This window comes from Globicephala melas, chromosome 5 (genome assembly GCF_963455315.2).
Source record: "Globicephala melas chromosome 5, mGloMel1.2, whole genome shotgun sequence".
NCBI lineage: Eukaryota > Metazoa > Chordata > Mammalia > Artiodactyla > Delphinidae > Globicephala > Globicephala melas.
In genome coordinates this window covers 99,469,868-99,491,388 of record NC_083318.1, presented here as the reverse complement: position 1 = coordinate 99,491,388, position 21,521 = coordinate 99,469,868, and the positions used below count along the sequence as shown (strand labels likewise).

Genomic DNA, 21,521 nt, shown 5'->3' with positions numbered 1-21,521 from the left:
GCAGGGGGCCTGGGTTCAATCTCTGGTCAGGGAACTAGATCCCACATGCTGCAACTAAGAGTTCGCATGCCTCAACTAAAGATCCCTAACGCAGTAATGAAGATCCTGTGAGCCGCAACTAAGACCTGGTGCAGCCAAATAAATAAATAAATATTTAAAAATAAATAAATAAAACATTTTGTGTGTTTCAAGCTACTGTTAGTTGAGGTATCTAAGAAAACAAAAATTCTTCAGCTTCAGTATCTTCTGAGCTCCCAATATGGATATGTACACTTAAGTTTGTTTAACGTTATTTCTGAGGACTTTGGATTTTATTTATGATTGTATAATGAGAGTTAATACTTAAGGAAATCATAGTTCTTAGTTTAAACTTGGATCTGAGAAATTTTCTGGGATAACTTGGCATGTCATCTAGTCAGTAAGTGAATAATCATATTTAAATTTTGTTTTGCTGGTAATTTATTCCAGTTTCATCTGGCTAAATTGCTGCCCTTTTCATCTCCTTAGCGCATTAAAGAGGAAAAACAAGAATCTGAATTTCTACCATCAGCTGGAGGAACATTTAACATCTCCATCAGTGGGGGTAAGAATCTGTTGGTTTTGATTTCTAATTTCTTTTAACCATTTGAAAGCAAATAGTCCCTGAGTTTAAGTTAGAAACATTTTGTCACAGGTGGTAGAGGGTTGAAAAGAACTCAGTTATCATTTAGTACATGTAATCACTACCTTAAAAATGATGGTATGATCTGAAACCTATGTGATAGAAACTGTAAATGATCTTTATTATTACATTTTAGGCAATCTGGAAAATATGTTATTTTACCTGATTTTACTTATATGTATCTCAGTATATTTCCATAGATATCAACAGTTTGTGTTAGAAATTAATCCACCAGTAATATTCAGAAATCAGCATTGTGTTCTCCATTGTGCGTGTATGTAAAAATTCATAGGTGTAGTGTTTTTTTCTTGTAACAAAAAACTTTAACTTGGGTGTGTTATTTCTTTATTGCAGATATTGATGGTTTAATTACTCAGGCTTTGCTGACGGGTAACTTTGAGAGTGCTGTTGACCTTTGTTTACATGATAACCGCATGGCTGATGCCATTATATTGGCCATAGCAGGTGGACAAGAACTCTTGGCTCGAACCCAGAAAAAGTACTTTGCAAAATCCCAAAGCAAAATTACCAGGGTATGTTATTTTAAAAATAAACAAACAGCAGCATTTGTTTATAAAAGCAAAGCACTCTTATTATAGATAATTGAGATTCAGATAACAGTAAAGAACAAAAAAACCCATCCATAATTCCTTGACCCAGAAATAGTCATTGTTGATAGCTTGGCATGATTATCCCAGTTTTTGTTGTTTACATATATAATATTTTAAATGAAATATTTTTATTGTAGAAAAGTTAGAACATAGAAAATGTTAAAGATAATAATTTTAATACCCCCTAATTCTTCCATCAGATTGGTACATATCCTTTTGTATCTCTTTCTATGTATTTGTAGAATTTTTAAAAACAATCAATTATACAGGTATATATGTGTGTGGTTTTATGTATAAATATTGTCACTTACATTGTAATCATTTTCCTGTATCATTTAAAGATTCTTACAAAAATTTTTAAATTGCTCTATAATATTCTATAGTAGGGATTTATTATTTCTCTTATTTGGGGATGTTTAGGTAGTTTCTAATATTTTCCTAATGTAGTTGAGATAGCAGTAAACATCCTTGTTGTGCCTAAAGATTTGTGTGAATTTCTAATTGTTTAATGAGGCTGTAGTCCTAGGAATGGAATTTCTGGTGCAGAGGGTCTGTACATTTTTAAGCCCCTGCTTGATGATATTAAATTTCTTTCCATGAAAGTTGTCCCAGTGTTCAGTCCCAGCAGCTTTGGTTGCTGTCGGTGTCCCCAGCCTTGTCTTGTGTCACTCCCTCCCCTGTTATCTTTTAGCCACACTGGCTGCCTTTCAGTTCCTTACACACTCCACGTGCCTTTCTCTCCCAGGACTTTGCCCTTAGTGTTCCATTGGTCGGCAGTGTTTTTTCCTTCTCGATGAAATTAATTCTGACTTCATATCTTAAATGTCTATATGCTCAGAAAGCTTTTCCTGATCCATCAGACTAAAAGGCATGTCCTCCTGTTAAATGTTTTGGTAACACCCTATAGTTCTCCTTCTCAGCATTTTATAAAACATGTTAGTGTGATTTTCTTGTTGTTGAGGAAAATATCTTTTATGTCAGTTGGTTTAAGGATATACTTCGCTTTGCTGCTACTTTATTTTTCATGAAATACTGTGAGTAGTAGTTTTGAAAGATTGATTGATTAGCCAGAGTTAATTTTTATCAATATACCAAAAGCTTTTAATTCTCCTTTTGTTTTCCTTTCCTAAGCTAATTACTGCAGTAGTGATGAAGAACTGGAAAGAGATTGTCGAGTCTTGTGATCTTAAAAATTGGAGAGAGGCTTTAGCTGCAGTATTGACTTATGCTAAACCAGATGAATTTTCTGCCCTTTGTGGTAAGAAAATGAGCTTTATATTTATATTATGTATATGGCGTGGTATATTGTAAATAAAATTAATGGCAGATTTTATTTAGAAATTTTTGTAAACCTACTAATAACGGATAAGAAAACGAAGCTCTCATTTGAATGCTTTTCTCAGTTATTATTAACTGCGTTGCTTCTCCATACCTACTAGTCATTTTTTAAAATAATATTATTTAATGATATTGGTTTCAGACAGACCAAACTGAGACTCTTGCTTCTGCCACTAACTAGCTATATGACGTAGGAAAAATTAATTTCTAAGTCTTAGTCTTTTCATATGTAAAATGGCACATAATCAGCTCTCACTTAATAAATGTTAGCTTGATAAAATTAATAATTATAACATTTGAGTAGAAATTACCATTAAAGGCCATGACTGAACTGATGACTAAGGAATAGTATTCATTATGTACAAGAACAGAAGCTTTAGGCGGCTAGTATAAAAATGAACAACCTTGAAAATTTTATGAGAATGTAAAACTTACAAGATATTAACTTTCTATCATAAATAATTTAGAGTAGTCTAGCTATCATTGATGTTTATTCCAAATGTGCCATATTTTAGTCCACTGCTTACAAAAGCACCAGACATGATGAAATGCAGTTAAATGTTCATTAGGATTTTTCTGTTCAAATATTTTTCCCACTTTTAATTTTTTTCTAATATAATAAATATAAACCCATTCTACAGCTAGGTATAGAATCTTGTGAAATTGTTTATTATATAAAATTTGTCACTCATTTTCCACTCATTTAACAAATAAATATTTACTGAACATTTACATGACAGTGATTTTATTTCTGCCTGCTACTCATTGGTTATGAAGTTTGATCCATACCTCTGAAAATATTATTGGGCTGCTCATGACCTCATACACAGATTGCCTTGTATATAATCTTATTTGTTTTCCTCTTGATCTATAGATCTTTTGGGAACCAGGCTTGAAAGTGAAGGTGATAGCCTCCTGCAGACTCAGGCATGTCTCTGCTATATTTGTGCAGGGAATGTAGAGAAACTAGTTGCATGTTGGACTAAAGCTCAAGATGGAAGCAATCCTTTGTCCCTTCAGGTTAGTATCTTTGAAACAAAAGGTGCTTCCTTTCTAGTACTGTCTTTCACCCTATTTATATTCTAGAGATTGATTTGTTCCAGAAGTTCATTGCTTTCACCCTACTTAATTATGTTTTAGAATCTCTTTTGCTGGATAATTATGTGTATTTATTGCTATGTTTGGAGAGGCAGAGTTTGAGATGATGGGATGGTAAAATGGGAATGCAACTGTTTGTGAGAACCAAGTTGTGATATGGTAGTTACTGAGGGAAGTAGGTGGCAAGAGCATGAAAACAGCCATAGAGTTTACCTCTTTTCCTCCTGCTCCTTTCTCTGCCTCCAGTGATCCGGTGTGCCTTGGGCAAAGAAACGGTGTGAGGTAAGGAATGGGAGGGGTCCCCAGTACCAATGGGCAGTCTTCATGGTTCGGGGAAAATGAAAGTAAGAGGTAAATGGGATCCCGTGCAGCACTAAATACATGGGCAAGAGAGGAAGTGAAAAATGTGGGGACTATTCTCTGGCGCTGAGTAACTATATATTTAGATTTTTTTTTTCCTAAGCAGTTAGTCAGCAGTCTCAAGAAATTTCAGTCTAATGTTTCTTTTTGCCTCTGCAGAGAGATTTTCTCAGTATGGTTGTTGCTTTAAAGATCACTATTGAAACCAAAAGTCTTGTAGGAATCAAGGTTTTTCCTTCTAAGTGCTTCTGAGAGAAAACACACTTGTTTTCACACTTCTGGATCGGTGTACTTATGAAGGGCAGATGGGATACTCTTGTACTTTATACCTGAAGCATAGCTCTCTAGTGTTGAAAGAATAGGTATTGAAGAGCATTATGAGAAACTTCGGGTTGAAATACTAAGCCTGTTTGGAGGCTTAGTAGTACTATTTTTATAGTATACATAGTATAACAGTATAATATTTCCTTTTATATATTCTGGTAACCCTGTTTCTGCCTTCAGACATCAGCCTGTCACTTTCACTTTGGATATTTGCCTGTTTTAGCTCAGGAGACAAGTCTCTGGCAATTTAAGGATGTTTGGGAGAAGATGGTAACCTATTCCTTAACCATGAGTAGGAGACCTTCCTCCTCGCTTTTTCAGTTACCTAGATGGTGGTCAGCTCTTGCAGACCTTCTTAATATTGGTGATAATAGGTACCGTACTTTTGGTAGGCTTTGGAAATCTTAGTAACTCCTTCTCTTTTCCTGCTTCCTCTCAGTATACATCTTGGTATCATTGTCTGTTTCTCCTTCACTCTCCTTTCTTTTTCTCATTTAGGATCTGATTGAGAAAGTTGTCATCCTGCGAAAAGCTGTACAACTCACCCAAGCCATGGACACTAATACTGTAGGAGTTCTTTTGGCTGAGAAGATGAGTCAGTATGCCAATTTGTTGGCAGCCCAGGGCAGTATTGCTGCAGCCCTGGCTTTTCTTCCTGATAACACCAACCAGGTAATTAGAACTGGCCATTTTTCTTCTTTGAATATATGAGTAAGGTGAGTTCAGTAGATAGCACTCAGTATGAAACATAAATGTACTAGTGGGTGGAATGATTTGGAGCAGTTGAATTTCTGTCACGTAATAGGTGAATATTATTGACACGTCTTCAAGGGTAATTTCGGGTGTATTCAAGGCAGAGAAAACTACATCATATTCCTAATTTAGTGTCCTTATTTGGTGTGCAGTAAAACTTGGGCTTTTTCATGATACTTGTTTCAATTCAATAAGTGACTGAATATGTAGTGATGAATAGGATTGCCAAGATCCTTTCCCTGAGGGAGTTTCCAAACTCAAAATGATAACAAGTATACATGGGATTCCAAAGTGATAAGGACAATGATAGAGGTAGTGGGAGCACAGAAGAGGGAAATCTAAACCCAATAGTGCAGCATGGGTGGAAGCTGGGGTGGGGAGTGAGGCAGATTTTTCACAAGTAGGATATTTCTGCATTGTGTATCTGCTAGAGCTTAATTCGGAGGCTTTTCTTATTTCTGTACTTTTTGTTCTAAACTTTATTCTGTTTTTGACGAAATTTTTTAGTTAATTGTTTTCAGTATTTTGTCTGTTCTAGGGAATTGTCAGTAAATTTCACTGAGTAATTTCATTGAGTAAAAATACTTTTATCTGTGTTCCAGGACTGTGGAGGTATGACTCTCTAGTTGGTTTTGTATACACTTATATGTAGGATCCAGCTCATGTCTTTCCGAATTGTTAGTGAGAATATTAAGTAGAATAGAAACAAAGTCTTTATCTTTATAATGACTTTGGTATAATAGTTTTATAGGATTTTTTACTTAATAAGGTCTTATTATTATATTGAAGTATAAGACCCTTTATCTTAAGACTAACTTACTCTAAGACCTTTAGACCTTCTGGCCTGAGAATTAAACTCTTTATTTTTAATACTGTTTATAATCACATACATTTTCTATACATTATTCTTCATGCTTTTCTTTGGACTTTTAAAGAACAGTCTTTATGCAAAACTTGTAATTTTGACGTTACTTCCACCTATATATCTCAGTATACCCTTAGTATTTTCTGGGGAATATTTCCTGAGACTTTGTAATATCATTATAGTATATAGTTCCCCTCCATAAAAGGCAGGTTTACCTAAGTATACCTACAAAATTTAAATGGTGTGTTTAAACCTTTAATGAATTTATAGAAATGTATAATTTTTCTAGATATTAAATGAACTCTTGCTGAAACATTTTAACACATTGCTTTTTTGTTGTTGTTTGGTAATAACTAGAACATGTATGTGGTAAACTCATACTTACTATAGATCTATATAATTATAGATCTGTGTGAGCTACCCTGAGTTTGACATCTTAACTCTTTTATTTCAAGCATCTCTTTTTTTTAATTAATTTTCATGTCTTTCATAGATCACCATTTTCTTCCATCACCATCTTTAGCAGTTGATTCTCTTTTGGAGCCTTTTTTCCCTGCAGAGAAACAAAGTTGTATTTTTTCAGCTGCTTTTGTGATTTGTGAGCATTACTCAACTGCAAGAGAAACAGCAAAAGAGCAGTGATGATAAGTGACATTGATCTTGCATACTACCATGTGGTAGGCATAATTCAAATCCCTGCCTCAGTTAAATTACAAGTTACACTGTATATAATGGACCTTTGGTGTCAGTCTTGAGTATTAGAAACCATGATGTCAGACCCTAATGTGCCAGGGTTTATTGTATAATATCCAGCATATGAACAAAAATCATATGAATGATCAAGCTTACTTTAAGAAGATCAACATGCTGTCATATATAGTTGGGTGAACTCTTAACAATTTGCTTTGCTTTCTTCCATTGCTTCTTATAGCCAAATATTGTGCAGCTTCGTGACAGACTTTGTAGAGCACAAGGAAATCCAGCAGGACAACAGGAGTCACCTAAAATTCCTTATGAGAGGCAGCAGCTGCCCAAGGGCAGGCCTGGACCAGTTGCTGGCCACACACAGATGCCAAGAGTTCCAGCTCAACAATATTATCCCCATGTGAGTGATATGGTCCAGATTAAGTAGGAACATTTATATATTTCAAATTGGTGGTTTTAGTTTCTTGAGTAAGAGACCAGTGATAAAACTAGACAATGTATTATTTTAATGGTTATAGTTTTTCTGATCTTGAAAATAGCACTTATGATGTTTTTAAAAATTATCCCTTTGATCTAGTCAAATAATTTACAAACTAGGTAAAATTAATTTAAGCTCTCTGGGGAGATTTCTTCTTATTTCTCCATCACTCAAACTTAAATTACACATGTACATCTGTTCTTGAAATTTTTACAATTTGATTCATCTAACAAACTGTGAGTAAAGTAGTGGGAACAATTTTGTGGGTAATTTGGTCAATTTTTTTAAACGTTTTTAGAAAATAGTCTCTTTTTAAGTATTATTTTCTGAGTCATTAGTGTGGTTTTACTATGTCTTCTGTATCAGCACAGTAAAGAGTATCCAGAATACAAACATTTTTTTGGACAACTTTATATTAGAGAAAAGTGAGTGACCAAAGGTATATGAAGTTGTAGGTCATGGGGAATGTAAAGATGATTAAATAATTTTTATTAATTAATTTATTTATTAAATTAAAATTGCCAAATGGTTAGTGGCATAAAATGTGACCTCTTATTGTCTTTTACTATTTCATGTAGAAACTTATATTTCCAGACCAGCAGATAACCTTCATGTTCTTAAATAAAAAGTATATTTTCGTAAGTAGTAAATGGTCTTGATCGATAACAAAGTTAGTAGGTACTCTGCCCATTTTATTTATTTATTTATTTTTGAGATGAAACCACCTCGATGGCAGTCTCTCTTATTTATTTATTTATTTATTTATTCATTCATTTATTTTTGGCTGCGTTGGGTCTTTGCTGCTGCGTGCAGGCTCTCTCCAGCTGTGGCGAGCGGGGGCCATTCCTCGCTGTGGTGCCTGGGCTTCTCACTGTGGTGGCCTCTCCCAACGCGGAGCAGGGGCTCCAGGCACGCGGGCTCAGCAGCCGTGGCACCCAGGCTCAGCCACTCCGCGGCACACGGGATCCTTCTGGACCAGGGCTTGAACCCGTGTCCCCTGCACTGGCAGGCGGGTTCCCAACCACTGCACCACCAGAGAAGTCCCTCTGCCCATTTTAAAATAGAACAAATTGCTGATAGAATTCATGGGGTCATTTTTACATTTTGTAGCAAAAGTAATCATAAAACCATGAAAAACTAAATTAAAAAAAATTCATGCTCTTTTGTCTATTATGCTTTTGATTGCTACTTAATCAGGATAGATTACATTTGAATATAATTATAACTGTACTACTCTCTGTTTTATTTTTTGGTTCATTTGACAAATATGAATTTAAGGGCCTGTCTTTATTCTCCCTGTTGAGGGTATATTGGTAAACAAAACTAAATTCCCCACTCTTGTTGCTAGACTTAGGAAGTGTATGACATGGATAGGGCAAATCAGGTGATGGCTGGGAAACTGAGAGGTGGAGAAGTCTAGCGACTAACCAGAGTTTTAAGACATAGAGCTTGAATTTGTCAGCATGGCTAGTTAATGGTTAACAGGATTGGAACTCCTAAACTAAGCACCTTGAGCTTGACCTCACTGTGTCAGAGCACTGAAGTAAGGCATTCTCTACATTGGGAGAAGAGAATATTTACTCCTTATGTCCTTGGGTTTAATCTATCTTTCTGGGAAAATGTAAAAACCTTGAAAGACTTTTATTATACTGTGACTTAGCAGTCTCATACTTTAAGAAAAGGAAAACAAATTCAGTCATAAATTACACAGTGATTTTTCTTGATTAAAGCTTATGATATGTTGAATGAGGACAGTGGCTTGTGGTTTTAAAGACATGCTTATAGGCAGGAGTAAAGGGATTTCTGAAAGGGAAGCCAACTGAGTAGGAGTTCTCCTCCTACTACAACAGCACATCTTTGCTATTAATTGTTTATATGATAGAGTTTCTTCTACAAAGATTTACTTGACAAAAAATATTCTGATGGCTTAAAAACATTTTTTTTGAAAACCTCTGGACTCCAGGGTAAGCAACATGGTGTAGTGTAGCAAACACTGGCCTGGGAATCAGGAGACCTAGAATCCGTCCTAGCTCCATCATCAACAAGTTGTATGGACTTCAGCCAGCCCCTTCATTTCTCTGGGCCTTGGTTTTCTCAATGGTAAAGGGTGGGGATTAGATTGGATGATCTTTAATATGCTCTGATTGTATGATTCTAAGCCTCATATGGAACTAACATAATTTTTGTGGCTCTAATGAAATCCGGAAAAGGGAGCTTATAGCAATATGTTTACGGATCTAATAGTAGCATGAATACAATTAGTGCTTCAAAAATCACTTTTTTACTCAATTACCTTTTATTTTTTTTCCAGAATGTCTTCTTTCCTTCCCTACTTACAGAACTTACCTTTTCCCACTTACTCTTGACACTTGAACGGCATTGTTCTTTCTGCTTTGATTTAGTTTTCATACTGATTTTTCTACTACCTCCCTTCCCCTGTTCTGTTATGAAAGGTGTTTTTTTCTTTTGGAATCCCAGCTACCTTGAAAGCAATTGCCTGGCTAATGTGTGCTATCTTGCTGTTCTTATTTTTTGCTTTGCATCTGGCTATTAATGCCTGTTGGGTTTTTTTTTTCTTCTTTTAACATTTTCATGTTTTATGTTCTGTGATTGGTATTTCTTTGTTCAATTCAGGTTAGAATTGCCCCCACTGTCACTACCTGGAGTAACAAAACTCCTACCGCCCTTCCCAGCCATCCACCTGCAGCCTCTCCCTCTGATACACAGGTATATCCTTCATTATTCCTCTTTGAGCAGAATTCTGCTCACCTAAATATATAGTTATATATTCTCTACCCACCTCCCTTAAGTTCCCCTCCCCCCATCTGTCTATCTGCTTATTGCATTTTAGTGCCTTTAGGATGCAAGAAGCAGTTTTTAGCACAATTAATTTATTTTCTTATCACTCTCCTCTTCTTTTGCAGTTCTAAATTGACTTGAACTAGAAAAACATCAACCAAGGTTCTATCAATGGTTTAAATCTGATTTCACTGAATATTTTTTCCTTTCTTCTTCTTCTTCCTCCTCCTCTTCTTCTTTTTTTTTTTAGCATCGTAGAGAAGATAATATCTCCTTGTAGCATTTATACTTAATATTTTCGAAGCATTAGTCGTGGATGGACTTCAGTAGAGATGGAAAATCCTAGTGACTTACTATAAATATCATAGATCCTATTTTATGAGGCTGTTAGCATCTCTTGCCATTCATTGTTATTATTACTTTGGACCTGTCTAATCTTTAAATCACACAAAATGTGTTGCTCAGAAAATGTGTCTTGAAGAAGATAGTATGCACAAAATGCAATTTTTTTACACAAAGTTTTTTTTTTTTAATTACATTTCAAAGATTATAAATCCATCTGGTAAGATTCTTGGTTCCAAATGTAATCCTCCTTTCTACCATATTCTCATTTCCTAGGGAGAAAATCCTCCACCTCCAGGCTTCATAATGCATGGGAATGTTAATCCAAATGTTGCCACAGCTCAGCTTCCCACATCTCCTGGTCATATGCACACCCAGGTACCACCTTATCCACAGCCACAGCGTAAGTAGTGTGACCCTGAAGTCCTGTCACAGCAGCATGTCTTGTCTTATCTAGTGTAGTAACTGTTTACTTTGAAGCTCCAAAGCCATGATCAAATCAGTTTTAACAAGTAAAGAAAGAACCATTCTGTGTAGGACTTGAGTCCTTGCTATAGCAAAGCATGGTTTCCCTGGGAGGCATCCTGAATCAACATGCTAGGAAACAGCTCCTGTGTCAGTCCATTCAGAACAGTTGGCTCTTATTCCTGAGCCTGTTAAAGTGAGTCAATTGTCCCATGATTTTGGTATAAAAAAATAGAATTTTAGAAATTATTTAGTACATATTCTTTTCCTTTAGGCAAGATGATGCAAATCATTTTTGGAAAATTGGTTCCAAGGGGCATTTGTTGTCGTCTTCCATTTATTTAATTTTTTTAGGAAACAGACTATTTTTTAGAGCAGTTTTAGGCTCACAGCAAAGTTGAGTGGAAAGTACAGGAAGTCTCGGTATACCTCCTGTCTCCGTGCACAGCCTCCCCACCACAGACATCGTGCACCACGGTGGTCTGTCTGTTACAGTCAGTGAGCCTACACTGACTCAGCATTTTTGCTTGGAGTAGTTTATCTTAGGGTTCCCTCTTGGTGTCAGACACTCTGTGAATTTTGACAAATGTATAATAATGACCTTTCCCCTATTGGCTTTCATTTTTTTTTAAGAAACTACACTTGCAAAGTAAAACATCACCTCTATTTTAAAATTTAAAACAAGCAAAAATGCAGACCTCAGAGTGGACAATTATATGACTGAACAACTACTGTAAAACACGAGGATGTTACCTAGCAAGATCTAATCTTAACGAGCGTGTTCTGTGCTCCTAAGATGTGTGTTCTTACTTAACATGAGTACAAATTTGATACAGCTTTTCACTCAGTGCTCAGTGTGAAAGTGCTGTCTTCAGAGTAGGATGAGCACAGTTCTGTTAGATTCCCTCTGCAGAGGTTCATATTCTACCCATGGTCACACAAAAGGTAATGGTATCTGGGTTCAGGTCTTTGCATTAAAACATTAGTTGGCTGTCTGATTGCTTATTAACCAACTTTGTACAGTGTAAGAAATATAATAATTGTCTTGTCAGGGATCATACAGAGTTGCTTATTCATCTGGAACTGTGCTCAAACCCAGAATTTGAGTAGCTGATGATTTTACTAGATGTTGGAGAAGGTATCTGATTCATAACAATAGTGCTCACCCTACAGTTGTTATGGTGGAAGAGGTCTTGAGCTGCCACCAAGCTCCCTTAACTTTTACTGTAGAGGGGACTGCTTTGGATGTGTAATTCCTGCATGGCTCCATCTGATGGCTAGTAGGTATCACTGCAGTCTTCACAGGAACAGGATGTCTCAGAAAAGGGTCAGTCTTCTGGTTCTTGGGTCTGATGACTCAAAGATTTTCATAGCCAGCAGCAGTCTGGAGATGTCAGGGTTCAAAGACTGGATCCAGTGACTTTTGGTATAGTTAGGGCATCCAGACTATTAAAAGCATAACCTGTTTTAAGTGGGTAATGTTTGGTTGTAGCTTATTATTAGAAGAATTGAAAATAATTTCCATAGAATGAGATCACTTTGGTTTTCTGTTGCTGTCTGAATAAATTAGTAACTAATTAAAATTTCTGTTTCTTCTCCTTGGTGTAGCTTATCAACCAGCCCAGCAGTATTCCTTCGGAACAGGGGGGTCAGCAGTGTATCGACCTCAGCAACCTGTTGCTCCTTCTGCTTCAAACGCTTACCCTAACACCCCGTACATATCTTCTGCTTCTTCCTATTCTGGGCAGTCTCAACTATACACAGCACAGCACCAGGCCTCTCCACCTACCTCCAGCTCCACTGCCTCTTTCCCTCCTCCTCCTTCCTCTGGAGCATCCTTCCAGCATGGCGGACCAGGAGCTCCACCGTCATCTTCAGCTTATGCGCTGGCTCCTGGAGCAACAGGTACACTGCCTGCTGCCGGCGAGCTGCCTGCATCCCAGAGAACAGGTCTGCGCTTGAAAGGGACTTGGTTTGGCTCCGTCTTTTATTTTTTCGTGATCACGTGGGTGGATGGAGGGGAATTATTTCTAACTGTAAACTGGGCAGTGTGAGGTATTGATTTAATTGTATAACAAATTCTAAAACTATTTCTAAAAGTGTGATTTTCCCATAATGAACTTTAGTTGCTAAAAGAGGAAAGCTTTAGAGCTTTAAAAGGGTAAGAGCATATAATCTGCCATTGAATTTAAAATAAGCGGTAAGAAATTAGTTGGCCAGATAAGTGGGGGTTGGAACTAGATTTAATTGACACCAGTTTCTTTGCCAGAGTAAAACGATACTCTGTGTTCTTCCTGAATTTTCAGATTTTAAGAAATGAGGCTGTACAAATTTTGTAATTATGTTTGTTTGTAAAGGTGAGCAAGGATCTCGACATGTGTATTGAAAGGAAAAAAGTGAAAGAATGCAACTCTGACAGAATCTCTAAGACAGCAGAAAGTATACAGTAGTGCAGGGATTCTCTCCATTAGGACAATTCTACCCTCACAAACATTTTGGAAATTTCTAGGCATTTTTGTTGTTGTTGGCAGTATAGTTCTGCCTGAAATTTTCTAATTAAAATCATAATTTAAAATTATTTTTATAGTAAACACACATTTTATAAATTCTTTTTATCTTTCATGTTACAATTAAAGCATTCTATTAATTTTTTATAAGGGTAATATTATCTGATTTTCATGTTAGGATTGTAAAAGGGACCTCAGAAGTATTACAAAAAGAGATCAATGAATCGGGGCAAGAACCACTAACATAGTAAAGAATTCAGACTTTGGAATCAGACTTCCTGTGTTTGTACGACAGCTTCACTCCTTTCTAGTTATGTGACCTTGAGTAAGTTACTTAACTTTAAGCCTCAGTTTCCTCATAATAATAATAGTATGTACTGATAAGCTTATGAAGAGATTGAATGCATTAGTACATTGAGAGCATTTGGGGACAGTGACTGCAAAGTTAGCTGTGATAACACATCGCTCAAAATTAGAGCTCTGTTCCTTTTTTTTTTTGTCCCTGCTTTAATGTATACTTGTTACTAAGGGTATTTGAAAATAGTTTCCTTTTCAGATTATAATTGATGGTTTTAAACTAGAGGGGCAAAACAGGAGTGAGTCTTGCTTTCTAATACTGAAGTTATTCCTGGAAGTCCAGTATATGTTGTTCTCTTTTTATCTGCTAAGTAGTAGCTTTAATAACTGAAAACACTGAACATATAATAGGATTTATTGAGGAAGTATTTTTTTTCTTGGAAGTCTTATGGATCCAGAATTATACACATATCTCCTTCTCTCTTCTTTGATATATAATATTAAAGTCCAAAGTACCAAAAATCATACACACAACATGTATCAGCCTTTACTGCACAAATAAAATTTGTATAATTTTCAATACAGATATTTCAATAGGTTGATATTTAGAGAGGAGTGTTAATTCAATTGTAGAGTTCAAAAAATTACCTTTTAAAACCTGGATGAGTGAAAGCAGTATATATTCTGAATAGTTGGGTAATAGCTTGAGTGAAAGATGGATTCAAGTAAATCCCCACATAAGAAAGTGGTACAGTGAAGTAGGAAAGTGAATTATCATTTATTGAACATACATTGGACATGTACCAGCACTGCCATATATTTTCTTTTTTCTCATAACCATGAGAAATAGGAATAATTATTTTTTTAAAAATTGCCATGAGGAAGCTTGAGTTTCCTAGGGTTATGTATAATGTTTTCATGATTGCACAGTGATAGTCTCCAAGTTGAGATACAACTGAGATACCCCAGTCTCTCAGTCTTCAGAGCCCATGTTCATTATTCTTTACCAGATAGTCTAGTCCTGATGAAAGGGGTAGAAATAGCTATCAGTGTTGGAATTACAGAAACATTTAGCATCACTATTTTAAGCATTTGTTACTTCATCATCTAAGTTAGATATTTGCATGGGTATTTTTTTCCTCCTTAAGCTAAAGGGCATTTGGCCATATAATAAAGTCTTTGCTTATGTACAAAGTAACAGTGTTCTAACCTGGCTGAGAAGCAGAGTAACTAATAGGAAGATGAAGCCATACATTTTTCAATACTCAGCATGCACTAAGCTAGCTGCTTTGTTACCTCTTGCATGTTAGTAGTCCCTGTATTTTAATTAACAGTTAGAGCTTTACCTTATTTTTATTTTTTGATTTCCTAAAAAGTTTGCTTAGGTTATACAGATAACTGTGACTAAAAGTTTTATCTTTGTCCTAATATGTCTTAGATTATTATATCATGGTTTTCTGCGGGACTTGGAAATTCCACTTATCCGGTGGATTCTTCTTGATAGACAGTAGGATTTTCAAGCCCTGTAACTATTAGTGAAACAAAAAATTATGTGCCCACTGCTCAGAGAAACTCATGTTACAATCATCAAAACATTCATTCAGTAAATTCTTAATGAGAACCTGTTCAGTCTATAATCAGAATTATTCTAGGCACAGGTAGGAAGGCAGAAAAGTACAGTACATTTCTAGTGAACAACACATAGCTTTGTTGTAAGTTGGAACATAAAATTTGTATTGGGGCCAAATTTTGGAAAACATTAAATGTCAGGGGAAGAAATTTACACTTCATACAGTAAGAAGAAAAATTCTAGTGGAGGAGTTTGAACTACTGAGAGGCATGGTCAAAGGGTACTTTAGGGAGGTTAATCCGGAGCTGGTTCTGCAAAACGGATTGTGAGCAGCATGGCAGAATCAGAGGCAAGGAAAAGAGGCTGTCTCCAAGTTCTATGTATAAAGTGCTAACAGCCTAAGTTAGCATAGTGCAACATGTTTCAGTGGTGGCAGCACAAAAAGCAGGAAGTTTTCCTAGCTCTACTGTCCAGGATAAGTAAGATACTGCTGGTATCCCCCCACCTTTTTTTTTTGTCCCTGGTTTAATGTATACTAGTTACTAAGGAAGAGCACTTTCAAATGTGAAGGCCCAAGAAGTTTACTTAGAAAAATTTTCTGATAAAATGACAAGCTCTCATGAAGCTGTTTTTGAGTAAACAGTATTGATTTCATTAAACAATGGAAAATTTAATTTGGGTCTATATATATATATATATATATATATATATATATATATATATAGTCTTGTGCTCCTTCACATAGAAGAGTCTTGAAGGGGCATAATATTGCATATTTTCGTGAAACAGTGTGCTGAAAAAAAATTTTTTTTTTAATTTTCATAAACACTCCGTAGTCAAACTATAAGTACCTGGTTTTTAACCCTTTAAACAAAGGAAAGGAGCATGATAGCCTTCCTTATTTTTCTTTGGATAAATTTGTTTTATCGCATGTCATTGGAAAATGACCTTAAGGATTCATTCTTTCTAAATTTAAATTTTTAATTTTGTGATGCCTTTTTTAAAATGTGACATGTGAGGCTAACGGGGAAGGGGGAGGTATATGATTAACAAGGATGCTGTATTCTCTCCGTCTCAAATTATCTTTTAGCCAAAAGTCTCCATACCATTGGCACTAATATTTTTCTGTGAATCCACTGAAAGTATCTTAGCCAGTGCCTAGATCCTACCGTTAGGCAAGGACACCTTGAGAAGGTTCCCAGTGAGAAGTGAGATTGAAGTAAAGATGGTAGCAACTCCACTTCTGTGTGTGAGACCAAGCGCTTCTCTCTTCCTTCCCTAAAGACCATGTGGAGGACTAATCCCTACACTAAGGTGGATAAGGGTCTCCAGAATCCAGTGACATGCCATATTCAGTTTTTAAGTTAATGTTCCCTTGATTTTTATTAATTTTTTATTGTAGGATTTTGAAAGACCTCAAATAGTATAGAGAATAAAATTAAAATTATCTGTAATTCTGCCACCCATATATAACCACTAATAATTTAGGTGTATTTATTCCCTTCATACACATATATGCACACATATATGTATGTATGCATGTATTAAAGTTCTTTTAATGTTGAATATATATAACATAAAATTTACCATTTTAATCATTTTTAAGTGACATCAAGTACATTTACATTATTGTACAATCATCACCGCTAACTAGGGAACTTTTTTGTCATCCCATACTGAAATTATGTAGCCATTAAAAACCTCCTGTTTTCCCCAACCCCTGGTAACCACCGTTTTACTTTGTTTCTATGTATGTATTCTAGGTACCTCATATAAGTAGTCATACAGTTTTTTCTTCTTGTAACTGGCTGTTTCACTGTCTTTAAGATTCATCCATATTATAGCATGTATCAGAATTTCATTTTTAAAGCTGAGTAATATTCCACTCTAAGTATGTACCACATTTTGTTTATCCATTAACCTGCACATGGGCATTTTGGCTGTCGTGAATAATGCTGCTGTGAACATGAGTATACAAATATCTATTCAAGTCCCTGGTTTCAGTTCTTTTGGGTATATACCCAGAAATGGAATTACTGGATCAAATAGTAATTCAGTGTTTAATTTTTTGAAGTGGTGGCACTATTTTACATTTTCACCAGCAATGCGTAAGGGTCCAATTTCTCCACATCCACACCAACACTTGTTGTTTTCTGTTTTTTTGTTTTTGTTTTTAATTCTCGCCATTCTAATGGGTGTGAAGATAGTAGTATCTTATTGTGTGCATGCATTTTTAAAGAATTGAGATCATAACTCGCACATACACTCATAATTTACATCTTACTACTTTCCTTAATATTACACCATGAACCATTTTTCAATGTTCTTTAAAGTTATTGTCATGTTTAAAAAGAGTAAGAAAGAGATTTATGCCCATTTTTAAGGTTTTTTGAAAAGGTAAAAAAGATTATCTTCCCTTACTAGTTTTATGAGAGAATTATGTCCAAGATTAGTCTCTGCTATGTTTTTTTAAAAATATTGACCAAGAGTATCATTTTGCACATCCGTAATGAACCCCCACAATACTGTCTCCTGTAGATATTCATGTTCTTCATTTAGTTTGCTTTACCTAGTGTTGCTATTAAAGTGTGTCTCAATAAAGTAGAGGTCAATTTAATTGTGTTTTTAAAAAGTCATATTTAAACAATTTAAAGACATAAAAGCAAAACTATTGAGGGGTTAGAATCATAGCTAAGATAAAACTGTTAAATTGATCAGAGATTTGAACAAGGATTTTTCTGGGCTGAAATAAAACATATTGCTAAATATATTGCATGGTTTGAGGTTAGGAGGGGCCAGTTAGGCATATATTTTGGTGGGAACTTTGATTATTGTACAATCGTTATTTTCAATTCAACAGGCAGCCTACCCTCAAGTTACGAGGGATAGCCAACTGGCTATATGTTCCTGTTGAAAATCTTTTTGTTTCTTATTTCATTCAGTTTTACTCGTAACTTTCAATTTAATTTGATTTCATTATAACTTTGGTGTCATTCTACCAAAGGGTCATATGAAATTGTTCCACATACTTTTTTGTGCTGCTAATAGTTGGTGAAATCAGGATACCCCCTCAGGCTTTAATATCCAAGGCTAAGATCAATGCCATGAGAGGTTAGAGGAAAAACGCGTCTCACCTTCTGCTCCCACGTTTCATAGGGCTAGAGAGGAGGCATGTTGTTGAGACTGCTCCCTGAAAAAACTGATCAAGGCCAGGGTACCTCCAGTACTTTTAGGTTTTTCACACCGTCGACTCCCCCCTGCCCCGCCCCAATACCAAAATCCAAGGATGCTCAAGTCCTTTATATAATGTGGCGTAGTATTTGCATATAACCTATGCACATATACTTTTATGTCTAGATTGCTAATAATACCCAATACAGTGTAAATGCTTGCAGCAAATTCAAGCTTTGCTTTTGGGAACTTTTTGGATTTTTTTCCTTCCTGAATGGTTTTCCCCCCCCCCCCCACCCCCTCCCCCCGGTACGTGGGCTTCTCACTGTTGTGGCCTCTCCCATTGTGGAGCACAGGCTCCAGACACGCAGGCTCAGCGGCCATGGCTCACGGATCCAGCCGCTCCGCGGCATGTGGGATCTTCCCGGACCAGGGCACGAACCCGCGTCCCCTGCATCGGCAGGCGGACTCGCAACCACTGCACCACCAGGGAAGCCCCCTGATTGTTTTTGATCCTCAGTTGGTTGCATCTGCAGATGTAGATCTTGCGGATGCACTGTATAGTGTCCCCCTCAGCCCAGAAGCTGAAGTCTGGTGCTAGAGAGTACATCAGTAGTTGCAAATCAGGTCTGTCCTCTGTCATAATGTACACACAGTGACTCCCAGGGATTTATTAACTGTAGTGCTATGAGGTCATATCTTGCATGGGGAGTTAAATTGTAAAGTCATCATTTAAGACAAAAATAAATCACTTAGAGTCAGTTATCCATGATCACCCCTTTCTTCAGTTAAGCCCTCATGAAGAAGTTGCTTGTGGTTAGAAGCCATATTGTATGAACAACATCTATCCTTAGCTCCATACAGTGAAATTTCAAACTGTGGGATTAGTTCTCCCACCTCACAGTTCCTCTGGGGCATGTGCTTCTTGAGTAGAGCTCAAACTGAATTGAACTCACTAGTTAATGCTACATTCTCTTGATTCCTCTCTCCCCAAGTGAAGATAGTTGAATTCCCCTAAGTTGTGTGTTCATATGATGTATCTACACTGCATGCTTTTGATTGGAGGCTGGACCTGGACCAATCCTGAATATCCGACAATTTTGGAATTGCTGTATTAGTTCTCAGCCTTCTTTCCTCTTGTCCACTGCCAGAGACTTCAGTTCTTTTAAGAGAAGTAGTGATTTCTGGAAGATTTGTGCTAAACAGTCTGCAAATCTGTATATTCTTATAGAAAAGACCATATGGGATGGTTACATATTTACTGGGCCTGTTCCCATTTATGCTCATACTCATGGTGTGACCCCAGAAATTAGTTCCTTCAGAATGCAGATCCTTGGGGCCTCCCAAATCCAGCAATAAAGTAGCACCTCCTTGTTAAGATTGTCTAACATGCTTATTATCTTTATCAATGTAGTGTTGAAGTCCGCACGACAATGTAGAAATCCTCCCATTTCTCTTTAAAACCCTACTACTTAAAGAGGATTTGGACCAGCAGCATTGGCATTACCTGGGAGCTGGCTGAAGCAATAGAATCTCAGGCCCTACGCTATACCTAGTGAATTAGAATCTGCATTTTTACAAGATCTTCACCTGATTTGGATTCACAGCTTTAAAAAATACTAAAATGGACATAGTTATAATATGTCAGGAAGTGCTCTCAGCCCTCCCCGCACCATGATATTACTGAGCTTCATTGATCAAATAGTAGAAAAGTCATCTGTGCAAACAATTAGGGAAATAATGTTGTTTTAAATAGGAAGGAACAAAATTTTCTCTTAAAAGAGACAGCTGGCACAGTGAGAGAAAAAAAGTGTTTAAGAGTTGATTGGATCTGACACATTTAAATGAATTAGCTTTGCCCACAAACTGATTACTCTCTTAATTAGATAGAAACCATTTCACATGACTTGATTAAAAAGTAAGTTTTATTCCCTTATAAAATTAGTTCTTTCTTGGGGTTGATGGAGGGAGGAGAAACAATTATAAAATGAGTAGAGTTTACAGTTTGCAGGGCAGAAATAGAGACACAGATGTAGAGAACGAACGTATGGACACCAAGTGGGGGAAAGTGGTGGGGTAGGGGGTGGTGGTGGTGGGATGAATTGGGAGATTGGGGTTGACATATATACACTAATATGTATAAAATGGATAGCTAATAAGAAACTGCTATATAAAAAATAAAATAAAATTCAGAAATTCAAAAAAAAGTGAGTAGAGTTTAGAATGTCTTTGATGATAGTACTGTTTAAGTCACTTTTACATTTTGTCTACAGAAAATCAGTCTATGCAAGACCAGGCATCTATGTTGGAAGGTGAATTAGTTACAAAATATATCTTTGGAAATCTTTGAATCACTGACTCTAATTAATGAGTGGATATTCACAATTATGCATGTGAACTTTAAAGCCGATAATATTCCTAAATCTGATCAAATCTTAGAACTGATTGAATTAACATAGTGACACAAATGATCTTGAATCATAAAAGTTGTCTGTTATACAGACTGAAAGACAAGGCTATACCAAGATTGTCTTAGATATAAGAAAGATTAGAAGGTGATGGGAGAGATTTGAATGATTAGTCTGTGTTTAATGAGAACTTTAAGAATTTGTTAAGCAAATAGCATCATGTGGTTTAATATTTTGTGATTAGTTCTTGAGTGCTTTGAGGCTCATTTGGTGCTCTGTCTCCTAGTCACGTTGTAGAAAATTAATTCTACTTTTAAAATCAAGGCAAATGAGTGCATGCTGGTTAGGAGAAGATCTTGTTTTTAAAAAATTTCTATGACATTATGTTCTTTGGTTTGCTAAGCAATTTTGTTGTGATTTAATATCGTGGATATCAATAAAACAAGCAAAAGTATAATACTGAAAGAATGTTTAATTTATTGAAAGAAGAAGAAGGTTTTGCTTTTACATATACACATACACAAAACCTAATAAGATGTAAAATGATTATATTTTGATTTAGTAATTATCCTATCTCTGGCATGTTTTATTCCTTTTTTCTTTAAAGATACAGGCATTTAATAAAGATGTTTAAAAGAAATTTTTTTTAAGATATAGGCATTAAGTACCTTAATGAGTTCTGCTACCTATGTTCATTTCTCACTTTGAGATGACAGGTTTTGGGAGATTTGGGGGGGGAGGAAATTTCCTAAAGGTGACAGTAGTTTAA

General features: G+C 36.0%; 1 protein-coding gene across 17 annotated transcripts in view; it reads left to right on the top strand.

The window, feature by feature from the left end:
• The window catches only part of SEC31A (SEC31 homolog A, COPII coat complex component), a 79,131-nt gene that overhangs the window by 43,039 nt on the left and 14,571 nt on the right, over window positions 1-21,521 (top strand). For 13 of the 17 annotated variants that reach the window (XM_070045588.1, XM_060299574.2, XM_060299569.2 and 10 more), the window contains 8 exons: window positions 508-583; window positions 1,016-1,194; window positions 2,404-2,530; window positions 3,485-3,630; window positions 4,891-5,064; window positions 6,942-7,115; window positions 10,611-10,737; window positions 12,408-12,749. In XM_070045588.1, the coding sequence (XP_069901689.1) occupies window positions 508-583; window positions 1,016-1,194; window positions 2,404-2,530; window positions 3,485-3,630; window positions 4,891-5,064; window positions 6,942-7,115; window positions 10,611-10,737; window positions 12,408-12,749 (1,345 nt within the window). Of the gene's footprint in view, window positions 1-507; window positions 584-1,015; window positions 1,195-2,403; window positions 2,531-3,484; window positions 3,631-4,890; window positions 5,065-6,941; window positions 7,116-9,827; window positions 9,921-10,610; window positions 10,738-12,407; window positions 12,750-21,521 lie in introns of all 17 variants that reach the window. The other 4 variants (XM_070045592.1, XM_070045590.1, XM_070045589.1 and 1 more) reach the window with 2 other exon arrangements.